This window comes from Limulus polyphemus, unplaced genomic scaffold (genome assembly GCF_000517525.1).
Source record: "Limulus polyphemus unplaced genomic scaffold, Limulus_polyphemus-2.1.2 Scaffold1181, whole genome shotgun sequence".
NCBI classification, from domain to species: domain Eukaryota; kingdom Metazoa; phylum Arthropoda; class Merostomata; order Xiphosura; family Limulidae; genus Limulus; species Limulus polyphemus.
In genome coordinates, this window is record NW_013666791.1 from 191191 (window position 1) to 203731 (window position 12541).

Below are 12541 nucleotides of genomic sequence, written 5' to 3' on the forward strand. Positions count from 1 at the left end.
CTGCCAAAACCGAAAATAGCGACCCCGTATAGATACGGGAAAAAGCTACGGAAGAAGAAGAAGAAAGACTAGACGTACTTCTGCAGGGTCACTGAAAGTGTTCTATTTCAAAAGTAAAAAAGAAAACAAAATTAAGAGTCACAAATTTTTATTTCTTACTTTTGAAGATCATATGTCATGCTGTGTTGTAGCCTACAGAGTGCCTAATTCTTCTCGTGATTCATGGCATGTGCATGTTTTACTGACACTACAAGTTGCGACGTTAAGCTTCCCTTTTCATGTTTACTGACTGACTAATAGACAATACATCACTATACAGTGGTGCGAGTGGTTAAAACAGGTAACCCTTCCAAGTGGTTTTTGCCCCCTTTTGAAGAAATAACATTTAAATAAACTTGGGAATAGTATTGGTTAATTATTCTTTTAAGATGTTTTTGATGTGAACGCTTTCCTTGACAGGGTCATACGGTGTAGTTACAAATGTAATCTACTGTATTGCTTACTTAATAAAGCCTACACATACCCTTTGCTCCTCTTATCTGGATCTCTACAGAAAAATCCTAAATAAGAATGGCTATCAAAAACAGGTGCACATAAAATATCCCATTCATTTTTATCTAACAAGATTGTGAACCCATCTAAAACAGTCATTGTACACAAGTATTCCATTTACACTTGTTTATTATATATTGAAAATAAAGCATAATCATCAAAAAATGTCTTAAAACAATAGTTAACCACTACTATCCTCAAGTGGACCTGTAGGTTATAATTAAACTGACCCAATGTCCGTAGCTCGTTTATCAGTACACATGTGGAAATTATACTGCTTCCTCTCCAGGTTTCAATACCCATGGTGGGCAGAGCACAGTCAGCCCATTGCATAGCTTTGTGCTTAACTTGAAACAAATAAATAAACGTAGCAGTACAGTATCATAATGAACATTTGGACAGTATATAAAACTTTAGATTTCTTACTACTTTTGACTTTAAACATTCATTATTTCATAACAGTTTTACCTCACCAAGGAAGACTTATTGTTTTTACAAATCAATATTTTTCTGCATGAAAGAACATTTACAGATACTTGTATTTTATTAGACTACAGAAAAATGTATTCTGATAATACATTTACATCCGGATTATATTTTCAATTTTTTTTTTTTTGTTGTTGTTCATGTTTTGCACATATTTAACTATTCACTCTCAATGGATAGTTTTATGTAAACCTACCTCTTTTATTTAAAGTTGATGGAGATGTTTCTGTCATCACACTTCTCTGATACTGTTAATTTAATATACTAGTGTGACAGAAACTTCCTGTTTTTGTTCTGTTTCGCAGGGTACATATCCTGTACTCTGTTTTAAAATGGATTTTTTATTTATGGGTGAAACTTGGTAATTCTTTTTTTTTTTGCATTCACAGGCTGTTTGCATATATTTCTAACAGGTGTAAATGGTGCCTGTAGTTGTATTGATTTGGCCATGATTAATGGTTAACATCTGATTGTGTTCTTTCTATTTTCTTGAACTGTTCAGGGAACCTCAAAATAAAGAAAAAAACAACATTGAATTCCTTCAGTATGTGTATAGAATTTTTTTATTAACAATCTGATGCTCTTCTCATTTCACTGTTTTCATACCAAGAACCACACTATTCTAGTTCTTTTTTTATAATGCTTGAACAATAGAAATGCCTCGTGAGCAAAATGCATATTTCTTATTTAGTATCTCATAGTTGTTTTCAGTAATTTTTTTTACGGGGTTTCAAATGTATTCTTATATATTTATCTCCAATATTTCTCATCAGTTTTTTTTTTGTTTAATTGTTACCAGTGGATGTTAGTTTTTACCTAGCCGACAATGTAAGGGGTGAAGTTGCATGGGTTCCTAACAAACATTACTCCGGTGTCTATGGCTTGATGAAGTTGATTTTAACAAAAGCTTTACCTGACATTTTAGAGAAGGTAAGCTTACACTACTATTGTATATGTAATTAGAAATGGAGCTTTCATAGAGCAAAAGAATCTCGTGAAATTGAGAAAAATGTGACTAATGTTTTTTTAAATTATATTTTTAACCATAGTTCTCTAATAATTTTAATTTTCCAGTACTGTTTTTATAGTAACTTAAACTACAAATAAGCATTTTTAAAACAACATTTTTTTTTAATTATTATTATTATCTGAATATTACTTGGTTTCTTACAGATAATTGTTTTGGACACGGATGTAACATTTGCCACAGATATTGCAGAGCTTTGGAGAATTTTTCACAAATTTTCCTCAAAACAGGTAAAGTGAAGTTTTAACTTTTCTAAATTTTGTCTTATGCCAGTTTTTTGGTATAATTTATGGCAGAGAAGAGTGTTTTATACAAAACTATTAAAGGAGATTATTTGTTTGAGTGAGTACAAGCAAAATAAATAAATAAAGAACAATAAAAAAAGTGTATAACCACTTCAGTTAAACCCCTTGACTTAAAATAGATCCATATAAAATCTTTATTTTCATAGTAATTCCCAGTCTCTACTCCACCTGGTTTTAGGGGCCAAATATGAAATAAATATAAAATTGATCAACAGACAGCATTATGTTGGGGGGAGGGGGATGATATTTTCATGGTAGCCATCCCCAACAACATTTGAGAGGGTGGTCCCCTGTCCACACCAGTGCTGGGGGCTGGTAATACATATACATGCGTAGCATTGAAAATATTGTTACTCTTTGAGGGAACTGTAGTAAAATCTTGTGGATACAAACACAATATGAGAAAATACTCTAGATTCCAGAAAACTTTATATTCTGAAGGTTTTTCTGATCTTTAAGATTTTATATTTTCAGTAATTTAGTGAAAAAAAATCTTTTAAATTATTCATAATATCGATCACGGAAACTTTTCTTTATTGTAAGTCTGTTTTAGCTTTGCCGATTAAGTAAGTAGTCATTAAGCAAGATTTTGTTGTTATAAAGATGACTATACTGTAAACACTTCTGAAAAACTTTCTTTCTGATGTTTTATGATCTAAAGGATGTGGCAAGTTTTATATATCAGATACACAATCCCATGCACTCCTACGCGGGGAAACCTGCAATATTTTATTTGTTTGTGTCTTAATTTAAAATAAAATTTACTTCTTTAATAAAGCAGTAGACAAATTAAAAATTACTTTATGATATGTACCATAGTAATGAATATCATTGTCAAAAAACAACAAAAACCTAACCATGATCATAAAGAGGTACTTAAAACAAGTAAAGAAGATAAAATGTTAAAAAAACAATGAATATTTCACTAACTTAATACAGCGGTAGAATCATTATTATCAGATGAAAACAGTGTAATCACTGATGCAAGTTCATTGTGCGTATACAGACATATGCATGAATATTTAATGTTGATAATTTCTTTTTTGTTTTTACTTTCCCCAAGGCAATTGGTTTAGTAGAAAATCAAAGTGATTGGTATTTAGGAAAACTATGGAAAAATCATCGGCCATGGCCAGCTCTTGTAAGTCACTGCTAATGGTTTTCTCAACATAGGAACATTTTAAAATTAAAATGCTGGTTTTAACTTAAGCTTTTCCTAATTTTTTTATGAATGCTAATAACTATTAATATGTGAAATCTTACATCTATTTGTAACAGAGGTTAAAGTTTACAAGTATTATGTAACCTAATGTAGAATGTTTTTTTTATTAATATAGCTTGTTAATTTTATTATTCATATCACCTTACGATTGTTATATCATGAGATTGAGCTTGAGTGTAGTTAATGTATAGTCTTTAGAAATATGGATCCGATACTAAAATACTGAGAAATTCAAAGAATAAAATCTACTCTAGTGTGAAATAAAAAAAAAAATCACAAATTCTAGAATAATGTCCAACTGTCAAACTATTACTTTGTTTGCTATAAAATTTACCACTCAAAACAAAGCCCTATTTCTTGAATTGTGTTAATTCATTGTGACACATATCTATGTGACAGTTCTTAGCTCCTTTAAAAAAAAAACATCCAAGAAATTTCAGTATCTTACCTTTAATTTAGGACAATGCATATTCAGTTCATGCAGGATTTATAATTAGGCAAATTTATAATGTAAAATTTCTTGCAAAATACCTCAATAAATGCAAAATAATATTTTACCTATTGTACTTAACATTATAACATTTATAAAGTTAAAAAAAATCAACTTTCAAATGTCAACTAGGAGATGCTTAGGTATTTTCTCTCTGTTTTACAGTTGTGTGATTATAATGTTTTCTCTTTGTGGACAGGGTCGTGGCTTTAACACTGGAGTCATTCTCCTCCATCTGGACAGACTGAGAGAGCTTTCTTGGATGCAGATGTGGAAGTTGATAGCAGAGAAGGAATTATTGAGTATGTTGTCCACTTCACTGGCTGATCAAGTGAGGGTTTACTGTTCTGTCCTTTAGTTTATTCTATCTTGTTTCTTAATTTTACTAAGGTTCATACCACTTTGCAGAGAGAGAGTGAAATTCTATATAAAATTGTAAAATAAAAGCCATTTTATTTAACCTTGTTATGTCTACACTGCATGTGGATCAGTTTAATCCTTATTATGTGATTGTTTATCTACACAGTGTTTCAGTTTTATTCTTTAGCTTATATTTTATATTTTTTTCCATTTTAGTTAAGTGCTAGAGAGGGATAAGGTTATTAATTTCATAGTAATTTTTTTTTCAAATGCATGTCCTATAAGTTTTAATCATATTTGTTCTGTTTCAATTTTCTGTTCATTTGATTTGTTGGTCTTAACTGAAACATGGTCAGGTGGTTAGGGCGCTCGACTTGCAATCTGTGGGTTCGAATCCCCGTCACACCAAACATGCTCACCCTTTCAGCAGTGGGAGCATTATGATGTGATGGTCAGTCCCACTATATGTTGGTAAAAGAGTAGCCCAAGAGTTGGCAGTGGGTGGTGATGACTAGCTGCCTTCCCTCTAGTCTTACACTGCTAAATTAGGGATGGCTAGCACAGATAGTCCTCGTGTAGCTTTGCGAGAAATTCAAAATAAACAAACAAACAAATATAAATCTTTTGTACAAAGTTAAATCTCTTGACCATGAAAGTACTTGATAATTAACAATTCATAATCATTTCTTATTAAGCCTAGAAAAGTGTTTATGATGTTTTTTGTGTAATGGGAAGAATGATAATGCATAAAAATTTCTTGTAATCACAAACTGAAAAATTTATCTTAGATCAAAGTTAAATTTCGTTTATTTTTTTTTTCTGTGAATAAGATTTGTTTCATAATACGCTTCTGTTAAAGCTTTATTCTGCTGGTTTAGTTTTTAAGATACAGTAATTCTTTATCTTATACACGGGTATTTTGTTCTTGTGGAAAGTATTAAAACTAGATAGAATAATGTGGATGGTTTTAGTTTACAAACTTTTTTTAAATTAACAGCCCTACATTTGTTATTGGTGTTAGTAACATTATTATAGACTACAAGAAAATTATTTGTCTATTTGTAATTGATTCTCATTAGAACTATTAAGTTTTTAATTTTTGATATGTAAATATATTGAATTGTTTAGAATATACATAGTAAACTTTTTTCACCCATGATTCTGTATTTTTTCATTACAAAATATTTCTAAATCACAAAAAGTAATTTAAAAAGTTTAAATAATGTGTATCAATAACATAAAGTAACTGTAACTGTTCCTAAATTCACTGGTATAACTAGATATGGACTAAAACCCAAACATATATTCAACAATAACACTCACCTCACTCAGTGTGTTGTCACTTAACTGCACATTCCACTGGCAAGGAAGACGATAAATCAAATATGGGTGCTGCTTTAACACAGCATTTATTATATCCTGAATTCAAAAAACAATAAATAAAAGTTGCATTATTAACATCAGCATCCACCACTAAACCTTACTATTAAAATCCATTTAAATTTCAGTAAAAGAGAAAATTTAAAAAAATCTAGCAAGAACTATTTCATTATATTTGTTTATTTGCCAACTATATGCTTATCAAGTTTTTTATTGCACTTTTAACAAAGATGGTAATTTTTTGTTATTATAAATATACATGTTATCAGGTATGAACATTTCTGGCTTAACTGTATTGATAGATAGACATCACACTAAGTTAGGCTAAATAAATATATTGTAAATTTTTTCGGTGTACATGTATGTATGTATGTATGTATTGTTTTTCTTGTACCTTGCATAAACATTTAGTTCTTTATATTTTTACAGCTGTGTTACACAGAAGTTCAAGATTTAAAGGTAAGTTATGTATGTAGCACATGATCTGTGCATTTTAACAGGTGTAAGAAACTTTTGCAGTTTGGGAGTTATTGTGTTCCAACTTACAGAAGTAATTTTCAGAAATGTACATTTGGTCCAAACTTTTCCTACTGACTAATAACTACAAAAAACTACTTCATACTCCATTATAAAATCACCAAAAAAAGTGATAACCAATACAACCATCATACTCCATTATAAAATCACCAAAAATACTGTGATAACCAATACAACCATCATACTCCATTATAAAATCACCAAAAATACTGTGATAACCAATACAACCATCATACTCCATTATAAAATCACCAAAAATACTGTGATAACCAATAGAACCATCATACTCCATTATAAAAGCACCAAAAATACTGGGATAACCAATACAACCATCATACACCATTATAAAAGCACCAAAAATACTGTGATAACCAATACAACCATCATACTCCATTATAAAATCACCAAAAATACTGTGATAACCAATAGAACCATCATACTCCATTATAAAAGCACCAAAAATACTGTGATAACCAATAGAACCATCATACTCCATTATAAAAGCAAAAAATACTGTGATAACCAATACAACAATCAGTTTGCCAAGTTTGTTGTACACCACATACCAATGACCCATTTGTTTATTATCTTAGTTTACGGCTTTTATTTATAAGGTAAGTAGGAGATCTGGTTTGCTAGATTAGGCACCACATACCAATGACCCATTTGTTTATTATCTTAGTTTACAGCTCTTATTTATAAGGTAAGTAGGAGATCTGGTTTGCTAGATTAGGCACCACATACCAATGACCCATTTGTTTATTATCTTAGTTTACGGCTCTTATTTATAAGGTAAGTAGGAGATCTGGTTTGCTAGATTAGGCACCACATACCAATGACCCATTTGTTTATTATCTTAGATTACGGCTCTTATTTATAAGGTAAGTAGGAGATCTGGTTTGCTAGATTAGGCACCACATACCAATGACCCATTTGTTTATTATCTTAGTTTATGGCTCTTATTTATAAGGTGAGTAGGGGATCTGGTTTGCTAGATTAGGCACCACATACCAATGACCCATTTGTTTATTATCTTTTTACCATAACATTTTCTGATTATTGATTAAACTAAGTAAAGATAAGAAAAAGTTGAATACATACACAGGGGTTGGGTGACAAAATAATTGAAAGAGCTGTTAATTAATATCTACATTTTACTCGTGAATATGGAATTGGTCTCCAACGAACAGACAATACAGCATTAAGACGATATCCCAGGATCTTCATTGATCTTCTAATTGTTGAGTTGGTGATGTTGAAAATATGCTTCACAGTTTTAGTTTCAAGAACTGACCAGAGAAGCTTAATAACACTTAATTTGTTGACTTTGGTGGCCAAGTTAGGTGCCCAAGATCTTCCTTGTATTCCTTGAGCCAATTTTTAACAATTTTAGCAGCATGGTGGTGAGTGATGTTGACTAGATGTCTTCCTTATAGTCTGTAACTTTATCACTTCCAACTTAGTTCTGGCTTATGCAGCTAGCCTTTAAGTAGCTTTATAAAGATGATCCATTATGTGTGTTTGTTATCATCCATCACTTGGAGTTGGCTGACTCAATTATGTAATGTTTGATATGGCAATTGGAAACTGTCCAATGGTGTACGTTGGGCTTTTTTGTTTTAGAATTTTTCGTCCAGAAAGGTGGCATTAAAAACCCCTTAAATAGGGCACATTTTTTTTTATAAACTTTTGGCTTCTAACTTAAAGACAAGTACTTAATCAATTATTACTTTCCACAAAGCTTGGTATGCTATTAGCATTTAATGAAGTCATTAGGGATTTAAGAAAAAAAAGGAAGGGGAATGTTATCTAATGTTGTCCTTTATACAATTTTTGTTTCCTTAATGGGTACCCTCAGCTAGTGTGTGTTTGTTGGTTTTACTAAAGCCACAAAGACAGCCTTTTAAGCATCAAGATCAGATTACAAATATTACTTTAGCTTCTTATTTTACAGGTGATCCACTGGAACTCTCCTAAGAAACTGAAAGTAAAGAACAAGCACGTTGAGTTTTTCCGTAATCTTTACCTAACATTTCTTGAGTATGATGGTAACTTGTTACGTCGTGAGCTGATAGGGTGTAATAATACCAGAAGTACACATCTGCAAGACGTGGTAAGTGGATATCAAAATTTCTATACATTATGTGCCACTAGTGTCAAATGATAGACAAATGACATTGAAATAGCTTTTTTTTGTTGTTTCTCAAATATTTTTTACATGTACAAAACTAAACTATTATAGATACTTCTAAGTTTGTTTAGCTTCATATATATATTTTGCAAAGTTACTTTTGGAGTTCATTCAAATTTGACTTAAACCTGGGCATTAAGTTTGAGTAGGCATGAATGCTGCCACCAGGGGTCATGGCCTACTTGCTTTTCATACTGGAGGGATAGTATAGAATTCTGTGTCTTCATATTTACAATATAAAAAGACAAAAAAAATAGAAATAATGTTTTAGTTTTTTTAATCAACTCTGGAAGATTTTAAGGATAATTTTGTATTTGTTTTTTCTGATGTGTACCATAAGTGACGAACTAATAGTCACTGATTATTGAATTATTTCTACCACAGTGGATCGATATGTAAATTATGATTTATTCTGTCTGCTCTGTCCATCATTGTGGATTCCTCAATATTGTATCTGTGGTGACAACCCTTGAGTAATGATATCTAATTACTTAGAATTTCATCACTAAGACATATTCTCCAATCTAAGGACCTAGAACCTTTATAAATCTTCTACAAGAATTTAAAAATATTCATTCACTCTCAGGATTTTTTTGTGTGTGTATGTGTGTGTGTGTATCAGGTGAACATTACTATTAATGTAATGTTGCTGTGACAAAATTTATTCAATACCTAAAAAGTTGAAAAATGCAAGCTATATTTATTTTTCTTACTTTAGGAATTAGTAGCTATAATCTTTCATTAATCTTTTTTTTTGTTCTTTTGAAAATGCATAGTTTTAGATATAATGCAAGAACTTGCTTGTTTTATAGTGAATATTTTCATAAAATTTTAAAAGTACAGAACATCTGAACTTGTACATAAAAATGAAACCAAACCTGGCAAATTAGAAAGTCTTTCATTGACTCAGATAATTGTAGTACATTAGTACCATGGATTTTATTTAATAGTTACATTTCTTAAAATTATTCTAACTAGTTACACAAATTCACACAAGTTTTTATCGGTTGTACATAGTAAAACTTGTGTGTGTTTTATTCACAATGTTTCAACAGGTTCTTCAAACATCATCAGGTGGCATACGAGAACCGAAACTAACAGAATTTAATTAAAAAACAACCTATAATAATAGTAATATACAAGCATACTGACCAAACGTAAAAATAAAATAATTTATCAATGAACTGTCAATTTTAAATATAAGCCTGAGTCTAAGTGTTGAAGTAAGTTCTATGTACAAAAGAGAAGAGAATTGTATTAGATGTAAATGAATACTTTTGTATTTGTTAAGAATAGGGATATGTTTTTTGATAAATAGGGCTTCTTTTATTTTTCTTCTATTAATTTTGTCCTCTCTGCTGAGGATTTTTACCTGGGAAGAATCAAAAGAATGGTTTTTCGTTGATGTACATTCAAAAATGAGATGGAGATTTTATATGTTCACGCAAACGAGTAGAAAGTTGTCTGTTAGTCTCACCAATATAAAAGTTTTGGCAATTTGTACATCCAGTTGTATAAACATTTCCTTAAGTATTGTGATCCTAATTCTTAACCCTATTCTTTACAAATACAAAGGTGTTCATTTACATCTATTTTACATTCTATTTCAATATTTAGACTCGGGCTTATACTTAAAATGTACAGTTCATCGATAAATTATTTTATTGTTTACACTTGGTCAGTTGCATGCTTGTAGATTACTATTGTTATAGGTTATTTTTTAAATTAAATTCCGTTAGTCCTAGTTCTCGTATACCACCTGACGATGCCAGGTAAACCTGCTGAAACGTTGTGAATAAAATAAACAAAAGTTTTACTATGTACAACTGATAAAAACTTGTGTGAAATTTTAAAAAACGTAGTTCTTTCTAGTATTTAATTTAGTTACATGAATATTTATATACAATAGACAGCAAGATATCTCCAGAAAATCTCTTTTAAATTTCAAGTCAAGATAATTGAATACTTTTTTTAATGTTTCATGTTTCACTGTTTAGTTATAAACATATTATACAGCCATAAACTGATTTTGGTCTGTTTTTCAATTTGGTATTTGCTGTATTGCATTTCATAGTTAAATACCATTGATGAAGATGACCCCTGTTATGAGTTCAGAAGAGCAAGAGTGGTAGAGCACAGGACCCACTTATATTATATTGAATATGATTATGAACCTGTAAGTGTACAACATAATTTATGTTCTAATTAACATAAATAATAGAATCAAATAAAAGATAGTAATAAGCTAAATAAAAAATAATTAAAAGCAGGTTTTAAATTAAATCTAGAAAACAATGCTTAATTGGTGGATCAGAACGTTAGTATTTTTTTTCTAAACTATTTAAATGTTAATTTGTTTTGATTGCTAAAAAACATTTGGGATAAAATTATATAGAAAATGTCAAAGATCAATGGATATAGTGAAAATTTATTTTTCAACAGAGCAGCATATTATTGATTATGTAAAAAAAAAATGTCAAGTGATGTTAGAATTGCAAAAATTTGCATTTTGATTTTATTTCTTTGTATATATATCTTACAACAAAAATGATCAATTGTAGTTTGTAAACAACATATTATTAACAAATCAATATTCTCCCTTTTCACCAATATTGATTTTTATTCTATTTATTCAAGAATAGGCTATTAGTTTATATGTAAATTGTTTGTTCTCAGTCATCTGAAGGGAATGATGTCACTCTTGTAGCTCAGTTGTCTATGGACAGATTGCAGATGGTAGAAGCTCTTTGTAAACATTGGGATGGTAAAGTATCTAAATTTGTGATACTATTCCTAAGTAAACAAAGCAAAAATAAGTTTTTTTTTATCATTACTAAGTATTGTTTCAAACCTCGGCATTTGATTTAAACAGAATAGTACAATAAAGCTATGATGGCTGGCTTGGGCGTCCATGTAGTGGGTGGGATGCTTGTCCCTTCCCTGGAAAATGAGAAACATAATTCTTTATTTATTCATATATGATATATATTATATATGAATTTTTTTATTCACTTCACAACTGCACACTACTTTGCCCTTCCCCCCTGCCCGAAAAATAGTTTAGAATAGCTTGGGCTACCATGATCTCTCAATAAGTTGGTAGGGAAGGTTGATTGTAGATTCCAACATCCTTGGAAGCACTGAATACTCTCGATGTGAGATATATAGAGAGAGAGTTAGTGGGTGATGACATCTTTAAGTAACCCCTGAAGATGGGTTCCCCCAAATACTGTTGACTACCAACTCTCTCTCTTCACAAGGTTTCAGTGCTTTCCAAAGATGTTGGAGTCTTTATCAATCTTCCTTCATTATACCACCACCTGAATTTTTTATCAAAATTGTAAAGTTTGGAGCAGAGTATTAACTTGTACTTGAGAAAAAAATGCCTATAACTTCTTCAAGGACAATACAGTAGAAAAATGGTTTTCAAAAATGGGGCTAAGATCTGGTGATTGAGCAGAACAGAGTAGACAACTAAAGGTTTTATCTTGCTCTAAAAATCAGTTTGTAAAAGTTTTTGCAGTTTGAGGAGGTGCACTGTCATCTCAGAAGACACTATCATTGTGAAGATATAAATTCTGGTTCAGAAGTTAGCACACAGGATCACCTAAAAAAGGTGTAATGTTTTCAAACAAGACCAAAATTCGAGCACTTTTGAATAGTTGACTATTCTTCTTTAGGAAAAAGAATAGTCAACTATCATGTAAAATGTAAGTGCTGAATCATTTAAGGTGAACTCGGTCTCCTGAGATGTTACTATAGTGATAGCTACCTTGTCTCACAACAAGATGATAGGACCAAGTCAATACCATTAACAATACCACTCCCACCCCATAATGGAAAGCATGTTCCTGCCTCTTTGTTTGAAGCCTGTGTTTTGTTTTTTTAAACACAATGTATGTAACTGTAGCCATTAGGTGTGTATATATACACACACACACACACACACACACACACACACACACACACATACGTAGTAGTTATAGTAGAG

The 12541-nt window shown here is 30.8% G+C and overlaps 1 protein-coding gene across 1 annotated transcript in view; it reads left to right on the plus strand.

Moving 5' to 3' along the window:
- The window catches only part of LOC106462487 (LARGE xylosyl- and glucuronyltransferase 2-like), a 27484-nt gene that overhangs the window by 4270 nt on the left and 10673 nt on the right, over positions 1–12541 (plus strand). The window contains exons 3-10 of the mRNA XM_013922413.2: positions 1838–1968; positions 2212–2295; positions 3434–3511; positions 4282–4413; positions 6252–6281; positions 8314–8472; positions 10625–10726; positions 11227–11314. Of these exons, the coding sequence (XP_013777867.2) occupies positions 1838–1968; positions 2212–2295; positions 3434–3511; positions 4282–4413; positions 6252–6281; positions 8314–8472; positions 10625–10726; positions 11227–11314 (804 nt within the window). The remainder of the gene's footprint in view (positions 1–1837; positions 1969–2211; positions 2296–3433; positions 3512–4281; positions 4414–6251; positions 6282–8313; positions 8473–10624; positions 10727–11226; positions 11315–12541) is intronic.